The sequence below is a fragment of the Leptidea sinapis genome, chromosome 32 (genome assembly GCF_905404315.1).
Source record: "Leptidea sinapis chromosome 32, ilLepSina1.1, whole genome shotgun sequence".
Classification (NCBI taxonomy): domain Eukaryota; kingdom Metazoa; phylum Arthropoda; class Insecta; order Lepidoptera; family Pieridae; genus Leptidea; species Leptidea sinapis.
Window position 1 is genome coordinate 5,619,102 of NC_066296.1, and position 19,984 is coordinate 5,639,085.

At 35.4% G+C, this 19,984-nt stretch overlaps 2 protein-coding genes across 2 annotated transcripts; one reads left to right on the forward strand and one right to left on the reverse strand.

Annotated features, from left to right (window-relative positions):
* Positions 1 to 2,027: 2,027 nt before the first annotated feature.
* LOC126974497 (superoxide dismutase [Cu-Zn]) lies at positions 2,028 to 5,838 on the reverse strand. The gene is made up of 4 exons (XM_050822013.1): positions 5,624 to 5,838; positions 5,464 to 5,514; positions 4,497 to 4,667; positions 2,028 to 2,711 (listed from the first exon to the last, which is right to left on the reverse strand). Exons 1-4 carry the CDS (start codon positions 5,687 to 5,689, stop codon positions 2,532 to 2,534), a joined length of 468 nt encoding a protein of 155 aa, XP_050677970.1. The 5' UTR covers positions 5,690 to 5,838; the 3' UTR covers positions 2,028 to 2,531.
* Positions 5,839 to 10,175: 4,337 nt separating this feature from the next.
* On the forward strand, positions 10,176 to 14,922 carry LOC126974481 (uncharacterized). The gene is made up of 3 exons (XM_050821994.1): positions 10,176 to 10,408; positions 10,650 to 10,691; positions 11,202 to 14,922. Exons 1-3 carry the CDS (start codon positions 10,361 to 10,363, stop codon positions 11,844 to 11,846), a joined length of 735 nt encoding a protein of 244 aa, XP_050677951.1. The 5' UTR covers positions 10,176 to 10,360; the 3' UTR covers positions 11,847 to 14,922.
* Positions 14,923 to 19,984: the final 5,062 nt, after the last annotated feature.

Sequence of the window (19,984 nt, forward strand, 5' to 3'; positions counted from 1 at the left end):
TCCAAAGTAAAATTTTAATACCTTCTCCTGCTATAAAACTCAAAATTCATACCAAACTTTATAAGAAATAAGGAATTCTTATATTTCCATTTATCAACCATACCTATTAATTTATTGTATTCCACAAACATAATATTTGGCATCTAGGTTTTATAGCGCCTACAGTAATTTAGATAGCAAAAATGCGGCCCCGTCTGTTCCTTGTTCATTAGTATGGAATCGTAGATCGGAGGAAGCACAAAAGACAAAGAGAGTAAAAAGACCAAACAGTTATAAGTTTTGCAAATGACCAATTCGGCAGCATGCTTTGAAATCAATCTCTCACATCAGCTACTTCCATAAAAATATAGGTGTGCCAACTGAGTTTCTTGCGCCCATTCTCCTCAGGTCTGAGACAGTCTCTTTTGAATGGGTGGTAGTTTTTGATGTTCAAAAAGTGATTTTGAATCCTATTTTGAATAAAAATATTTGAATTTGAAATGAATAATCAATGTATTTATCCGTTGAGAGGGCTTCTCTGCAAAGCTGTTTATAATTTATATTAGACCTGCAGAAAAAGTGGCTCTTTTAATCCACAATTTTTTTAGAAATTACCTAAACATTATAATGACAGTGCTATTAAGATTTGTGTTGTGCATAACCAAGTCCCTATATGTTTCTACGTCACATTCACTTAAGGATGTTATAGGTGCTTATTTAAGAAAAATAAAACCAAAAATTACCATGAAGCAGGTAAGCGTATAGCTGATTTCTTTAGAATTCTTTTTGATGTCATTTGTAACACTACCACCGCTTCAGAAACAAATGGTGCTCTGAGGGAGAAGAAGAGGTGCAAGAACTTTCTTAGTACCTATTCTTTTTTTGCGCTCTTCTTAATAAAGTATACAATATTGTAGGTACTGTCAGTGTTATAAAATAATCATTATGAGCTGTGAAGTAGTAGGATTTACGACAATGACATTTTTTTTATAAAAATATTTAAATTTATTTATTGATAATGCCTGAACAGTGGCTGGGACTTTATTTTAAAAGTGTATACCCTATTTACCTGTAGAATTAATTACAATACTGTAGAATTAGTTACAAGCAATCCCTTATTTCTAGTGTTGTATAAAAAGAAAATCACTATTATGAGCAAAAAAGTGACGATTTTTGTAAACATATATTAAATTTTTATAAATGTACTGGCAATGAACGGTCATAATATTTATTTCTTTTACAATAACTAAACTGTTCAAAATTCTTCTGGTATACCTAACACATAGATGGGCGGCGGCTATTGAAAGCAAGGGGGAAGGCCTGGTAGTTGGTCTGGAAATAGCGAAGGCCTTTGATCGTGTATGGCACAAGGCGCTCCTCTCAAAACTTCGATCGTTTGGGCTTCCCGAGAGCTTATGCAAGTGGACTTCCAGCTTCCTCACTGGGCGCAGTATACAGGTCGTTGTCGACGGTTATTGCTCGATTCCAAAGCCCGTGAACGCTGGAGTGCCCGAAGGCTGTGTACTATCTCCCACGCTGTTTCTTCTGCATATCAATGATATGTTGGACACCTCCAACATACATTGCTATGCAGACGACAGCACTGGTGATGCCGTATACATGCAGGTCTCTCTCGGGAAATCGTCGAACAGTACCGGGAGAAACTTGTGTCCTCTATCGAGTCCTCTCTCGAGGTCGCGGAATGGGGTAAATTGAACCTTGTCCAATTTAACCCCCCAAAGCCAAATTGGCTTCATAGAAGCTGGGGGTCATTAATAGAGCACGGCAATACTTCAAGCCGGCCCACATTCTAGCACTCTACAAAGCGCAGGTCCGGCCACACATGGAGTATTGCTGTCATCTTGGTCTGGCACACCCCATTTCGCTCGATCCATTTGACCGCGTGCAACGCAGAGCTCTGGTGTTGCAAGAGAATGTGGGCGGCGGTAATCACTTAACACCAGGTGACCCGTACGCTCGTTTGTCCTCCTATTCTATAAAAAAAAAATCACATAGAAAATTATCACAGATTTCAAAATAAAAGTCACTTTCTCTAAATATTTTATTATACAAAACATAAACATTAGCAATTGATGACTATAATATCTTCCTGCACCCAAAAATAAAAAAAACACCTGACATTATTATCACTAAAGGAATGATATAATTTTAAAAGGTATGATATTACAGCATGCTCGACATTAAAACCTTATCTTTTTTAAGAAAACAATATCAATATTAAAATCAATAACAATTAAAATATACAACAGTATGCTTGTACTTGTTCTGCACTTAAATAAATTAAAGCAATCACCAATATTCAGCATTCCTTCTTTTAAAATTGATATTGCTTACTGGTTATCTGTTTACATCAATATGACACAAAAATGTGTATTTAGGATTTAAGAGGAACTTGAATGCCACAATAATCATTATTTTAAATGGATACACTGCAGATATATATTATTGCAACTTATAGTATCTAATATATCAAACAAGACCGAAACATGGTTCACTATATTTATATCATATTTGTTGTCGTAATACACATTTTATTGTGCTTGGGCTAGACCAATGACTCCACAGGCAATTCGTGCACCGGCATTGCCAGTAGTTTTGCTGAGCTCATGTCCACCTATTCCAAGGTCATCAGGATCTGCGTGAACCACCAGAGTACGGCCAACGATGTTGTTAGGTCCAGTTAGAGATATCTGTGAATCTTGAATGCAAACCTGTACAAAATGCACCTTAATTACAATGTGACTATGATCTTGTATCTTATTTAGTTAATGTCAGTTTCACACATTCAAGATTGAATACTTTTTAAAAGATTAAAAACAGAAAGTGTAAATAGCAAGTTCTACAAGAAGATGTTAGAATTAATATATAATATAAGCTTTCACAACAATTTGTGTTTAAGAATCAGTCATATAAAGACTCTAATAATTTTTTTTTAAGAAAATGTGACAAACAAATTGTTCAACTGATGGTAATTAATACTCCTGATAAATACATTTTTATTCAAACATCAATTATTTTACATAAGGTAAAGAGATAAAAATTAAAAACAAAAAGGAAATATAATTATTAATTTGTCTTAAGTGTGGATATGTACTACATAATGATTTTCAAAAGAATTGGTAAAAAAACCTTTGTGTGGTAAGGGTTACTATAACATAAATGACTTTCTTAATGATACCACAAATTGGGAATGGAGTGACCACCCTCAGGCTATTAAATAATAAGTTTAATTGTACAATATTACTTTGTAAACATATTTTTTCAATGAAAAAAAAAAAATCCCGCTGAGTTTGTTGCGCCCGTTCTTGTCAGGTCTGAGGCATTCATTTTGGAATGGGTGGTAGTTTTTGACTTTCAATAAGTGATGTCACATCCTATTTTGAATAAAAATATTTTGAATTTGAATTGAATGTAGTTTGTGGTGAGAACATTCTAAAATTTGCAATGCTCAGTCAAAACTCAATAGTTGTTAAAGAAATTACAACATAAAACTGCAAATAAAGCCATACAATTTATAATTTTCACAATCAATAGATATTTAGATTCCCCTGTAAACTTTGATTCAATATATTGTATCACTTATGTTGGGGTCATTTATATTATATTTGATCATATTAAATTCAATTACCATACATTTGTGAAGGAGGCATGTTGAACTGTGGTCTTGATATTAAATTAATATCAATTCTGGACAATGTATTAGTCTTTTCCTAGTAAAACTCATCAATTAGCATTATCCTTATGCCTAATAAGGCGAGAACATTTTTACTGACCACATCAGGGAAATAGATCATATATAGATCCACCATTAGCCATTAGCAATTGTTTACTTTATGTTATGATTATTGTCTGATAGTGTGAGTGTGGGCAAGTTGGTTGCAGGAGACCTCGCAGGACATTAGTCAACCAAGTTGGTGACATTTTGACAAATGAAAAAGGTCCAAAGCACCCCGAATCGGCAAGCATAGATGAAAAAAGTAATGAAGGATGTGCATGAGGTTTGTTGGGATAGAAGCAAGTTGCGTTCTGTTGTCTCTGCCTACCTCTACGGGAAAAAGGTGGAGTTAGAGTGTGTGTATTATCTGACAATTGAATATTGCAGCATAGCAGTTGATGCCACTTTTTGTATCTATATATATAAAAATGAATTGCTGTTCGTTAGTCTCGCTAAAACTCTAAACCGCTGGACCGATTTGGCAAATTTAGGTCTTGAATTATTTGTGGAAGTCCAGAGAAGGTTTAAAAAGTGAATAAATAGGAAAATGCTGCTAAATTAAATAAAAACAACAAATTTGTTTTTCCTTTGATATGTCCATACATAATTTCTATGAGATAATTTATTGATGCACGGTTTGACAGTTCTCCTGTGAAACAATTTCATTAAGACAGCAGGGCACATATTTTACGAAGTAATTTTTGATTTTATAATAATAATAAGATTATAAGTCTAGTGTGATTTTAATTAGGAATCAGTACAAAAGTATACAAGTATATACCTTAGTGACTCCTCCATCTGTCCCGGCCTCAATGTTGCCAAGATCTCCAACATGTCTCACAGTGGAGGTGGGGCCTCCATGTTCAAGCTTTTCAGGGTTGAAGTGAGGACCAGCTGATGTGCATCCATTTGTGTTGTCACCAAACTCATGCACATGGAAGCCATGCTTACCCTGAAGCAGTAAAATAAAAAAAATAATGTAGGATCATAATTATAACTACTGTATGATTGATTGCCTGATAAAATTACTTTATTTGTACTATTGACCCAAATAGGGAGAAAGAAGCAAATAACATTTTCTTAATTTTTTCTTCAAAAGTTGTCCAAGCACTTAAGTTTCATATTATGTGAAAGTTTTTATGACATAATAATTACAAGTATTGAAGTTTAACTAACAGAGGACATTCTTTCAAATTATGGTTTCTTTTGACCCCATACTTGATATATTAATGATGAAGTAATAATAAAGGTATTTACAACCGGCCTTGAAACTATTATGTACTTGATGGAAAATTGTTGACACTAACTCAATTGGATTGTTATAATACAGATATATAATTTATGATAAGTTATTAGGTATTAATAATGTGAATTTGATTTGATTTAGACTATCAAACAACTATTTTGTACAAAATGTTTAACAATCCACAGGTTTTTATTTTAAATAATGATCCCTTGAAAGATAATAATTGAATAAATTGCATAATAATTTTCCATACAACACATTTTATATTGCTTTAGTTCAAAGCATAAATAAGCTATATGATTCAATACAAGTGCGGTATCCAAAGAACTTTGGCACGTAAAATATTTACAATGAAATATGATAATCATGTAAGGTACAAGGTTATCTGACCTGTACTCAAAGTCAATTAATTCTAGAAGTATGTCGTCAAGCACTTAACATAATTTATGATTATGTTAATAGTCTGTTCGTGTAAAGCCGTGTTAAATAAATGGCTACATACCTTAGTTAGACCTGAAACCTGCCCAGTCACAACCACTGGTGATTTCTCATCCTGTAAAAAATCGATGTTTGAATAAACTCTATATCTAACTCTATATTATATTCTAGAAAAATTTAATACATAGTTACTAGTCGATGTAAAATAAATAACAATAATATACCCTCTGATCAAAATAAATGGTGCCGGTTACATCACCATTCAAAACGCATACAGCTTTAGCCGGCATGATAAAAATATAGTTTTCAAAAATGTATAAATGCAATAACTAAAATTTCAATACTATGAGTTGATTCTTCTCAGTAAAAAAATCGCTAATTCAATATATCACAGGCCACACACATACGCAGTTCGCACTTAACGTTCAACCACAGAATACAGTTCAACACAGAATTGAGAATGAGTAATGACCACAGAACAGTGAACACCAGGGGTGGGACAGACGCCTTAAAGTGACGTTTTCAGAAGACTGTAGTGCTATCTGTTAGTTGGCCCGAAAATGAAAGCTTTGTCAGCTGTCACTCGCTTTGAAACCTTTCAACTTTTCTTTATTTGTGTTACTGCCCACTGGTCATAAAATGGCGGCTATTCGTTCTTGGGAACAGGCTATAACCCAGGCCCTTACTGCATTTTTGGTATTTACTTTCAGTATTTTATTGTACAAAAAAGTCCAATAAAGTATTATTATGTCATCTTTCATCAATCAAATTTTCCTTTTCTGTATGTTTTCACTATTTTTTAAAAGTTATTAACAACACGATTCACTTTCCCCAAAGGAAGTAGCAACTTTTTTCGAATTGCTCATATTGACACATAAGCTATCCAGTTTAGGTTGAAATATTACCTAATGGTACGAATGAATGAACGAACTAAATCAGTTTGCGATTCAATTGATATCATTTTTGACATTCAATTGACATCATTGCGATTTAATCAGTTGATTTGACGTCAACCTAAATTAAATAGCTCTAATCACGTCGTGGTTCCAAAGAGCAAAGCTGTTCATTTTAGGTTGTCAATTGAATCGCAATAAGAGTTCATGGTAGGCCCCCTGGTCTCTTATGATATTGACACTACAGAAGTACTCCCCGCGTGCCCCTTTTAGATAGCAATAGTTTTGACAGGACTAGTCTTAGGTTAGACGGAATTAAATCGTATTACGTAATATCATATACTCAACAGATGATTGGCAATGTAAATGAATTAAGCAGAATAATGCAAAGCGTGTAATGATAATTATTTATTTATTGTATGACCATAGCATACCAAAAATAATTTCAGAAAAATCACTTACCATTGCCTATTAAAATATACTACACTCAGAACTCTAATAATGATCAGGAAATATATTGTGTTATTTCTATTCACATGTATTTATTTTCTTTCATAAATTTAAGTTTTTTAAATATGTATAAAAACTATATATGTATTGTATGATACAAAATCAAAATATCATAAACTAGGAGTGCTGCCGGCAGCGGAGTCATGCCCAAGCGCTGAGCTATTTGTGGCAGGGCCGCAGACAGAGGCACCTGTATTTGATCTTTGTGCCAACCGCTTAGCGAGAACCTTTTGATATATTGATCGAGGCTCATCGCTATAAGACCGCCGCGGTAAGGACTTTCCAGGCTATCATGGTCGAGCCAATGTCATCATATGGGATAGTGATTTCGAGGAGAACAGCCTGGATCCGGGATCGGATAACCACCACATTACCGTGCTTGTATAGGCGACAATAATCCTGCCCGTGATGATAGACCATTCCCAAGAACTAGCGCTGGTACGTATTTATGGCACGAAGTATTATTATAACTACGTACGAAGTATTATCGTGGATAGTGGATCGTACCAACAGCCTTGAACTTACGGGAACGCTCAACCTTGAAATCTTGAGTGACTTCGTCTATGGTCTAGCATTAGTAATACAGGATCATGCGAAAAAGAGATAAGGAGACGTATAGGGATGGCCAAAAATGCAATGTCCCAGATGCACAAGATATGGAGAGACCGTAACATCACGCGAAAAACTAAAACCAAATCGGTGATCTCCATATTTAGTTATGGAGCGGAGACCTGGACACTGAAAAAGGCCGACAGAGACCGAATAGACGCCTTTGAAATGCGGTGCTGGAGAAAAATGCTGCAGATTCCATGGACCGCTTTTCACACCAACGTGTCTATTCTAAGAGCACTTAACGTCAAAACTAGACTTTCCACAATATGCCTTCGTAGGATGCTGGAATTCTTTGGACATATTGCTCGTAAAGAGGGCCATAATCGAGATGGTCGGACCAAATACGATCTGCTCTAAACATCAACTTCCATGATGCCCTTCATAAAGCTAAGGATCGCAGCAGATGGCAGGGAATCGTACGGAAGAAACTGATGCAGCGGGGGAGTCACGACCCTCAGTAATGAGGAAAACGACGCGAGGAGGATTATTATTAGTAGCCGCATTTTTAACCGACTTCAAAAAGGAGGTTCTCAGTTTGACGGTATTTCTTTTTATGTTTGTGACCTCAGAACTTTCGTCTGGGTAAACCTATTTTGATGATCCTTTTTTTATTTAAAGCTTGTGCTTCCCGTGTGGTCTGGTCCCATTTTTATTTATTCTAGTTCTGACAGTGCATCCACGAGAAAACCATATATGTATGTGTGTTACAAATGGACGAATAATTCAATATCACGCCAACCGATTTTGATGATCTTTTTTTTAATGGAAAGGATTCAAGGGTCATTTGACGAGATGTGCTAGTGTCGCACTTGTGAGAAACAAGTGCGACACTAGCACATGGCGGCGAGATGAGAGCGGGAAAAAATTATGACTGCAACTTCAATGAGCCGTTTGTTTATATTTTTTGTTATTATTTGTGTCGCCTCAAAGTGGACTGAAGAAATTCTTGCATATATCCATTTATGCTGTTATCCATTGCTTTAGTAATGTATCTAATGGAAACCTGAAATAGATTATTTTGTTTATTATTTTACTACACACTTTACTTTCCTTAAAGGCCGGCAACGCTCCTGTGATTCCTCTGGTGTTGCAAGAGATTGTGGGCGGCGGTGATCACTTAACAACAGGTGACCCGTACGGTCGATTGTCCTCCTATTCCATAAAAAAAACCATTAACCTATGTTATGGTAACATTTTGGTTGCCACTGTTATATAATATCATGTTTATATTTTTGATTCAGACTTTACTGAAAATAGGTAAAGTAGGATCAGAAATAAATTCTTTTGGAAAGAATATTTCATATAAAATTAATTTGATACGAGCTTCTTACAAATTACTTAGCAATACTTACGTGTGGAACCCAACTCCTGGATTTTTACATGCACTACGGCTTTGGCAACCAGATACAACACCCAACCATGGCCTTAACTTTTATAAGTTGAAAGGGATCCACATCTATATCTACCAAATATGTTTCAAAATAATAAAATCACAAAAATACTATTCACAAGTTGTAGGACATTACAATTCTTTGTTTATTTGCCCCAACTTTGACATTGGGCCAAATAAATATATGGGCTACGCGATAGAGATGCAAGATCAATAGCTTTGTCCTGTTCTATCTCAACCTTAGGACAAGCGCTATACAAGCTTGTCTTTTCTATGTTATTATAATAAAGTTACCGACGCTACTTCTGTAGCGTTAATATTCTAAGGCTTGTGTTTAAGGCCGATAGAAAAAAGTGTGAAGTTGTTATTTGTCCTAGTGGCAGGGGTGGGACAGACGCCTTAAAGTGACGTTTTCAGAAGACTGTAGTGCCATCTGTTAGTTGGCCCGAAAATGAAAGCTTTGGCAGCTGTCACTCGCTTTGAAACCTTTCAACTTTTCTTTATTTGTGTTACTACCCACTGGTAATAAAATGGCGGCTATGCCTAGCGTTTGCACATGTATGTAGCTCTCGTGTTCCATTTTGCATATTTACACTACTAAATCTATCCTTTATGTTCTATGTAGTGACAAAATTAGATAACTAACTCTACGCGCAATTTCAACATGGTAAAAAATTGCAATACCTACATTAAAAAGTAGAGTTAATTGCGTCAGAGCATTAAAAATGAATTTTATAATTTCGAGCTCATATATAGTTATTTTCGGGGCCAATCTTCAGATGGCGCCAGCTTTCAAATAGACAGCTCATATTGCGTAGAGAGGGCTCTCTTTTGGCTCATCAAACTTAGCCCCCCAAAAAAAAATTTTTTCTATTTTTGAAATTTCAATATCGCATATCGTTAGTTCGTAGTTTGTTCTTAATTGTTCGCTATACATAATTGTTTGTTCTTTTGTTGTTTATTTAAAAACATTTAATTAAAAACCTTCCCCTTTAGTTAGCCCCCGCCCCCTGTTAATGGGGGGAAACGCCTACTATTTGGTTCTGGCACTCGCCGGCCGCTGCCGCGGCACGCTATGCTCGGCTCGGGCGTTGTTTTAACTGTTCTAACATAACCTAACCTAACCAATTTTAATGAATTGCAATTTTTTTTTAAATTAATAAATTGAGGACATACAAATGTTTATAGAGAACAATCAAGAACAAATGGCGAACTAACGATGTAATAAAAAAAAAATCTAACTTTCTTGAGCTCTCTCTTTTCCCTATATATTATTATACTCTTTGCGTCGTGGTTTAATCCTCTTTGGTTGTACCCCAAAGAGCAAAGAGAATTTTAATGTTAGAATTTAAAATTAAAATATAGGTACTAATTAGTAATTACTAATTAAAATAGTATATATAAAATACTACGATATCGTAATGTGCCGTCTCTTCCCTCGACCATTAATTCTATTTTGAATTTTGAAATTTTGTTTTACGTACTCATAATAAATGGGAACTTAAGAAATTAATAAATATTTTTACATTTCATATCCTAATTATATAAATATTATTATGGAAGTTGAGAATGTCTCTATTTCTGTACCTAAAAGTACAATTAATGTAAGTTTAAAATTTTGACTCATGATAAGGGTAATTCTATTAGTGTTTGCTTATTTCTTAAAAAAATATTTTTGAGGTTCTTCAAGCTTTCTTCCGGATAGGCAGAGATGTCTTTTATGGTAATAGAAATAATCATAGTAAATAACGATTCAAATTGAGTCCGGAGTATTTTCACGGTGACACTAAACATGAGTTATATTTTCATTTCATGTGCTAAATTAATTAGACTTTTCATTTTTAGAATGCTGAGGTTAGCAAGAGTACAATATTAGGGACCCCAAGGGTAAGCACTACTTCACTATATGTATTTAAATTTGATTTTTGGCCTAAATTTTTCTCATTCTGAAGTGTTTGGCTTAGTAATTGTGTTTTCCACTACCATTTGTATCTTAAATATCAAGCATATCAAGGCTTGCAATTGCGTTTCCTGTAACCCTGTTACTATAACCATTTACATAATATGTTATTCATATTCATGTATATACCTACCTACCATTACTTTTTCACCTACTTTAAACTAGCCTTCTCTTCCCTACCTCAGGTTTTGATTGTTTATCCTACATATAATGAGATTTTTAACTAGTTTTGGAGGTCTGAACAGAGAAAATTTATTTTTAGCCCTCTACCTAGCAGGAGTTAAGTTAATACCAGTTACAGACCAGTTAAATTATATGTCAAATTTAATCACAGAGTAGTGATGCATACCTAATCTATTATCATTATACATACCTACCATTATAATTTTTATTGCATATTGTATCAGACCCTACTAATAAACATTTTATATTTTCAGATTTGTCCACTGTGTGAATCTCAAATAAAACGATTCTTCATTAACTTCAACGAAAAAATGCTCATGTGCGAGAACACCGAGTGTGAATTTCCATTTGGCTATGAAGACTTGCAGTTTATAGAGGTGGATGATTGTGACAATGAAACAGGTACTGTCCAGATCAGACAAACTATTTACCCTCGGGCTAACTCATGTAAATCCCTCTCATCAATGTCAGATATTGAAGAACTGTACAATATGTCTAAATCTGAATGTAGTCAAAGGGGAAACCAACTTCAGATCAGGCGACCACTTAAAACATATCAACGAAATAAGGAGAGATTTGGTGCAGATAAAGAAATAACTCAGGGTGTTAAGGATATCAGCATGTTATCGGCAAAAATGGTAGAGCTTGATAGCCCTGTTTTAATTAAGAATAAAAAAATTATCAAAAGCTTATTCAACCTGCAAGGAGCATCCGGGGTAAAATTATTGAAGAAAAATGAATTAGATAAAATAGTACATGAAAATAAAAAGCCTGAAGTAAAGATAGATATAGAAAAACACAGTGATATATCAGTCATCAAAATCGAATTAGTTGATATGAAGAAGAGTGATAATAGCACAAATAAACAAAGCAGTAGCGAGAATACCATTGCACAATGAGATCGCTACCACTTTAACGGCTATTCCCAATATACTATCTACAGATAGAGATAAATTACTACCTTCTACTGACAGTAATTAGCTGCCAATAATCTGAAGCTGTCCTAATATACCCGATCAGTCATTTTTATCACCTTATATTGGGATGCATAAATTGCAATTTCCATAAAAACTTCTATCGCTGGTAAGCTATATGTCCTTCCATTGACAGACAGTGTGTATGGATAAGGTGAGTTACTATCAATAAGTTTATTGGGACAGAAAAGTCAATGATAGTTACGATTTTTATCTCAACTAGGCCACAACCGGAGGTGACTGAATATTGGGAACGGCCGTAAGAGAATAAAACATAATGCAGTCCCTATGCCCCGCAACTGGCGAACCAAAAGCACCTTCATTTTTTGATCTTCATGAACATTACACATGTGAACATGAACTTCATGAAATGTCATTTGAAGGGAATGACCTATCTTAACTCTTATGGTGGTGTGAGCAATGAAAAACTCTGCAATGGGAATAGTCTCAAAGAAACTTAAGACCTTAGATAGTATCTATGTCTAGATAGAGTTGTAAGAAATTTATGTTATAGTAACCTTTACCACATTAACATCTTTCTTTTTTCAATTTAGTACATACCAACTTTTTCAGATATCTTTGATACTGGCTTTGATATTCTTCCTCAAAGTAACAGTGTCGTAGAGTTCCCTCAGCCACGGCTCCATCAGAGTGTCGGCCAACTTTTGCACGAATGCTCTTCGTTGTAGGGGTTTTTGTCTTTGCCGTACCATGTTAGATACATAAATGACATATGCATTGATAATGCATAAGTTCAGCATATTATAAGATAAGCATTGAGGCCATCTATTGGTTTTTCGATTGCAGCTCATACCAGAACAAATTTGATCGACAGTGTCAACAGCTCCTTTGGTTGAATTGTAGAAATGTATCATTTCAGGCTTCTTGGTGCTGGGGTTAATGTTCGGCTGATCGTGCATTGTCGATAGAAGAAACACCACTTTGTTGTATTTCGGTTTATAGGATACCAAGGTTTTCTCAGCATCAAAGGCAAACATTGAAGTGCCGATATTCCTTGTTCTTGTGTTCTTCATCTCTTGTGGTATCTCTCGTTTATTGCTGCGTAATGTGCCAATAATTGTTAGTTTGTAAGGAGATTTCAGTAGTTCTGAAGCAAGTGGCACGGATGTAAACCAGTAGTCCATAGTAATGTTTCTGTTTGTTCCGAAAACAGGTTCACAAAGTTGTTTTACACAGTATGTAGCCAGAGGCGTGTTTTCGCTGCAGTTTGATCCTTTACCCAAATAAGGCATAGCATTATAAACATATTTTGAGCTTGAATCCGCTACCATTACAATCTTGATACCATATTTATTAGGCTTATTCGGTATATACATTCGAAACGGACAGCGACCTCGGAACCCGACTAATTGTTCATCTATTGTCAGATAAGAATTGGGTATGTACCATTTTTTACAATTTTCAATAAACATTTCCCAGAGTTCTCTTATTGGAGCGAACTTATCCGATTCTCTTATTTCTTGTCTGGTAGCACGATTGTCGAACCGACAGCATCGTAGCAGAAAATCAAATCTCTCAGCACTCATACACGCCTTGAAAACGCTGCCACTTCGTTTGGTGTCAAATAACATTCTCGTAGGCAAGTGGTTACTTTTTATAGCAGCTGATTGTAGGAGAAGACCGAGCAACGCTTTCATTTCAGTAGCTGAGGTTTCACGAATGCTGAAATTGATTTGAAAAGGGAGAAGTATAAAGAATTATGTCTATGTATATATTATATTATACTTCTCCCTTTTCAAATCAATTTCAGCATTCGTGTGGATTACAATCTGGTCAATCATTTCATCAGAAATAAACAAATGAAATAATGGAATCGGATCTACATGATCACCCGCTTCATTTACAGAACCTGGTATAAAATGAATAACGTTTCGAGCTGATGCACGAGTAGCCGAGCTGCGTGGAGTGGCTGCCCATTTGTGTTTATTTATTCCATATATGTAGGCTCTACCTGGATTTATTACCGGGTTTTTAAGTGAAGACACCGGTAGATGTGGCTGCAATCGCTCGGGAGAGTCGTCATCTGAGTCAAACATCATATTTCTGTTTCGGTTACCTCTAACAATGTTCAGCTCCTCATCAGAAGAGACCAAAGATTCTTCGGCACTTGCGTCACTGTTTATGCAGACATCTTGCTCTAAGTTATCTCCTTCTTCAGAGTCCGAAAGATCTCCAGGTGGCCGCGCGAGTTCTGGGTGTTCATTCTCACTGTCAGATTCATTCAACAGCTGCAGAATCTTATCTTGATCCCGTATCAAATCCATCTAAAACAGAATAAACGCCGTTACATAATGTTCAAATACATAATATTTTACTCAACACACTGATAAAAAAAAACACCTTCTCTAAACAAGAGAACAATAAATAAACAAAATTATTCAAAACATACCTTGACTCACTTTACACTCGTAATCATTAGACATTAGTCTGTGAGAATAACAATTCGCCAAAACTCCGGAAGTAAGTAAATAACTGTGTACCTGTTGTTGTTCACTTAACAATTTATTTTAGCTATGGGCTATCTATTACGCCTTTGTTGGTAATTAATAATTCTGAGCAATTTAAATATTGTTCAATGCTATGAGAATGACCACTTTTAATTTAATTTTTTTTCCTTGTTGCTATTGGTGTATTTTTGACTACCACAACATTTTTATGAAATTACTGGGATATGAGACTTAACATCTTATGTCTCAAGGTGACGAGAGCAATTGTAGTGCCACTGGCATTTCAAGAATCCTGAGAGGCACTGCATTGTAATGGGCAGGTAGCGTATCAATTATCATCAGGTGAACGTCCTGCTCGTCTCTTACTGTCATAAAAAAAATAATTTAAAACCACTTCAAAGTTTTTCATGCTAATTATGGAAGAGGTAATTTATTTTGTGGCAATTGCTCAATGTTCAGTTACTTTAATTTATTTGTTTACTATAAGGATTGTGATATTAGTTAATACCAATAAATAATTAAAATTTTAAGAATGTTTTTTATTAAATTGATGTATTTTGATCATGTGGAGATCAATGATGAAAGTTGATGGATTACATAAATCATTTACCAAATTCAAATATGTTTTATTCAATTTAAATTATTGAATGTCACAATCTATCACTCATTCAAAATTGTATGCCTCAGACGAGCAGGTTAGGTTAGGTTTTTTTTAAACTTTTATATTAATAGCCTGAGGGTGATCACTCCATTCCCAATCTACTATAATCTTTACCAGTGGGAGGCTCCTTTGCACAGGATGCCGGCTAGATTATGGGTACCACAACAACCTAACCTAAAGCCTATATCTGCCGTGAAGCAGTAATGTGTAAACATTACTTTGTTTCGGTCTGAATGGCGCCGTAGCTCGCGAAATTACTGGGCAAATGAGATTTAACATTTTATGTCTCAAGGTGACGTTTTTCAAGAATCCTGAGCGACAGTGCATTATGCATGCGGCGTACTCGTATTTATAACCATCAGCTGAACGTCCTGTAGGCCGATTCACGTATATTCTAATGATCTAAAGATCGTTGTAGTTCAGAATCATCTATCACCGGGAGTGTTCCGAAGAGCTTTTTCAGCTGATTCCTGCCGCCGAATTTAGCCTTCGCACAAATGTGTGGTGTTCCTCTACTGTGCGGTTTTCAAGGAACTTTCTTCCACGTACAACAGTGCTGTGGAATGAGCTTCCTTGTGCGTTGTTTCCGGGACTATGCGACATACCTTGACTATGCGATATACCTTCAAAAAATGCGCGTTCTTCGAATGAATGAATGAATAAATGATTTATTTATTCAAGGTACAATAATATGTCGATAATAATTTCTGATACATTTTACCAGTGTAACTGGTGTTTGAATATATAAAGTTTTACATAAACTTTATACAAACAAAGCATAAAATAAAATAGAAGTTATGATTAAAATGTCAACATAATAAAATTCCAAAACCAATTATACAATACAATAACTTTAAAATATTCTTATCTGTTATGTAGTCCTTAATTTAAGATAAGATTCTAAAGAGTTTTAGGAATATTATTTTAATTGTCCAAATGATTTGAGTTTTCTTTAGTGTTAATTCCGCCAATATTTGTCTTTAAACAATTCGACACGTGTTTCGCCTCTACACGAGGCATCCTCAGGACATGTTGAGTCGCCAAAATGTGGCACGGGACTGAAACAAATCATCACCTGGGTCTTCCGCGTAGGGTATAAAAGAGCGGTTTCTACACGGACTGACTGACGGACTGACATACATCACTTACACAAACACACTCCACAAACAGACACAAACACAACAACATGTCATGAGGATGCCTCGTGTAGAGGCGAAAGAAAAAGAAAACTCAAATCATTTGGATAATTATGGATTTCCGCAAAATAACGCCTACTTCAATAAAATTTCTTACTTAAATTGATTAAAAGTACCTACTGCTTTTATAGTCGTCAGGAAGTTTATGGTACATAGTTAATGCTATGTAGTGTGTACTCTTTCCAAACATCTGTAGCCGTTTAAGAGGCACAACTAGTATGTTCCTTCCCTGAGCTCTCAGAGATCTTCCCTCATCCAATTCATTATAGGTTTTAAAATAGCTTGGATTTTTCTTAATTAGTAATAGTAATTCATATATTTATGTAGACAGGGTAAGGGAAGAACACGATACTTCTTAAATAAAGGCCTACAGGTATCCAGTGGTTGCATTCCACATACCTAATGCTCTCAGATAGGCTTTTGCTATAAAAACTTTATTGGCAAATACCGAGTTACCCGACAGGATAATGCCATACCTTAGTAGCGATGAAACATACCCTTGGTAGGCTACTTATTAATGCAGTTTTCTTATCTGAGGTTTTACGGACCCGTCTGAGGACATCAACAAACTTATCCAATTTGCTGAACAGATTTTCCACTTGGGTTTTCCAATTGCAATGTCGATCAATCATGAAACCTAGAAAGGATGTAGAGTGTAGACTCTACTTCCTCAATGACAGATCTCTTATAATTTATTTTAAAATCTGTTAAAATGTTATTATGGGGTAAAAATTGGATAAATTTGGTTTTCTGCATATTTACAGAGAAGTTATTTAGTTCTAACCATTCTATTATATTAGACAATGCTTCATTTGCTTCAAATTGAATAATCAATTTATTTTTTATTTTAACTAGGATGTGTCATCCGCATACATTATACATTGTTGATTAATTAATAATAATAAATTAATAAATTTCGTTTATTTCAAAGATTATACATTTTTAGTGGTTCCCAGTAAGTTGTCTTAGGACACTTGTATTGGGAATATCTCGCAACTTCCTTAGCAGATACATATTATTTAATAAACAATATAGAAATAAATAGAAATGGTTAAAAACCAAATTTTACTATTATCGCACAATGAAAACAAGTCTGAAAACTGAGTGTGTGTGTATGTGTGTGTGAGTGTGTGCATGTTGGTTTGAGTTTGGACCTTTAATTGGGTCCATCTATAGAATCCGTGTGCTTGTCATGTCAGTCTGATCAGAAGATTTTCCACTTAATCATAAGCCAGACATGTTAGTTTAATTAACATTTACGTCCGGAAGGTCATTAATGTAAAGGAGATATAATAAACAAGTTATAGGCCACTTAACAGTTAACACCAGGTAACCCGAACGGTCGTTTGTCCTCCTTTTCCTTAAAAAAAAAATAACATAGTCGTGACATCATTGTCTCACGAGTGCTATATGAGTATGAATTCTTTAACGGAAGAGTAAACTAGATTATACCCCGTAGTTTCTCTACTAAACCCAACAGTAACAAATGTACGGAAATAAATTACATTACCGAGTTAAAGAAAGTTGTCATTGAAATAGCTGTAATTATATCTGGCTGGTATTCGGATGTATCTAGATCGAGTTGTGTATGAGACTGTGTCGTAACTCGGAACTTGGCGTTGCAGGACGTTCAGAGGATCTTGAACCGAACTTTCCCCGCTATATACTTCGCTATACTCTTCCCCATATACTTCGTGTTCAGCATTTTTCTTACAAATTTTTCGTTTCTAAACGCTTTGCGCTATTTGTGCCTATGTCATTATTGGCTTATGCCACTTTGGTCAATTAGCCTCTTTTAATATTGAAGTAAACAAATGTACTTCAACTAAAAAGTTTATGTTTGTTCCGGTAAACAATAGGCGAATGGAGAAATATAGAGGCAATGTTTCGGAAAAACTCTCAAACTTGTATATGAATTATAACAGTATTCCAAATGAGATGTATGGTAAGTTATTTAAAATAATTAAAACAGAGTTTGCTTCAATATTTACTTCAAAGACAGTCGGGTGGTCTCTTGTCATTGATTATGATGCGGTTTTTTAACTTCCCGCTAAGAAACTTGAAATTTTTTGTTAAAATCCCGGAAGTTATGTATGTGTGTGTGTCTGTGCTTAACTGGTTTCATTGCTGTTGGCGCCACTTGAAAGGATTTGACCAATCTTAAGATTTTGAATACAATTTGGACCGATTCCGAAAAAAAAATATCATCATTTGTGTTTTTGTTTGGTTAACTTTTAAACGCTTTACCAATCGATTCCAAAAACTAATCAGCTCTTAACATAAAAAATCCACGTCGATCGCCACCAAGCCGGTCAAAATCGGTTGCTTCGTTCTTGAGTTATCGTTGAGTTGACGTTGACGAAAGAAAACCGAAAAAAGTGTTGCTTCGAAATTCCGAGTTCAATCAATTGAAACTCAAAGATTCTCTAAAGGCTCAAAAAATGTCGTCGAATACCGCCAGCGGCGTGAAAATCGGTTCATTAATTCAAAAGTTAGTGTCGTTTAAACATTAAAATTTGTAAAATAGGGTTTTATTTAGCTTTTATCAGACTTTTGAGCTCGAAGAGCTGAATATCCGATAAGTACAATTTGAAGTGTTTTAGAATCAGCGGGAAGTTGCACGGATGGCCTTTAGGGTCAACCGTTTTCCTAATTTTTTAATAGATAGAGTGATTCAAGAGGAAAGTTTATTTGAATGCATATCTAATATATAGTATAATAGTAGAGAAAACACCGATAATTTTAGAAGTTTCTAGTGTGATGTCGTAAATGAACAAATTTTTTTGCGCTTACATTGCAACTGCTGGCTAAACCCTACGAGGTGCTAGATCAAAATAATGTAAGTACTGCAGTATTACAGTACACCTAAAGGTCTATTTCAAGGGACGGCAACAGGTGGACAGCGGCCCTTCTGCGGACCGCGATAGTTCGAACCTCGGACCGCCAAATATTGTAAAGTTTTGTATACAAGGTACAAATTAATACGTAGATAAGCTATAAATTTATTTATTGGAATATTAAAAGCCGAATATGATAATAAAAATAATAAATTTGCCCTGTACTTTCCCCGGGGCGTAAAAAGAATAGGGGAGTCCCTGGCCCATGCGTGTCGTAAGAGGCGACTAAGTGCTTTTTAGAAGTGGGAGAGTCACGCTGTCATCTTATGACGTCAGCACAAGTTAGTTACCACACTCGCACAGAATACCGGCGTGAAGTAGCGGCCTAGTGCCGCTATGTTTCGCATAGGTTAGTGTCGAGGATCGGAGGTCATCCCTCCCTCTCCCCTTCTCCCAACATAATATGAGAGCGGTGTTTTCAAGGAGCTTTCTTCCTCGTACTACAACGCTGTGGAATGAGCTTCGTTGTGCGGTGTTTCCGGGACGATACAACATGGGTACCTTCAAAAAAAGCGCGTACACCTTCCTTAAAGGCCGGCAACGCTCTTGTGATTCCTCTGGTGAGGCAAGAGAATGTGGGCGGCGGTGATCACTTAAAACCAGGTGACCCGTACGCCCGTTTGTCCTCCTATTCCATAAAAAAAATCAATATCAAATATCGTTCGAGATTCGTTCGTTCGCACGCACACCTCATTAGTAGACCCGCTTTGAATTTTCCGTGTTCTTCTCGAGAAGCAAACTATAAAAAACAGGTTCAAGACTGTCGGTGCGGTTTCTCAGATAAATTTTGGACCTTGTGTTTCATAATCCTGATTTTGAAACCATACAATAAATAGCACTT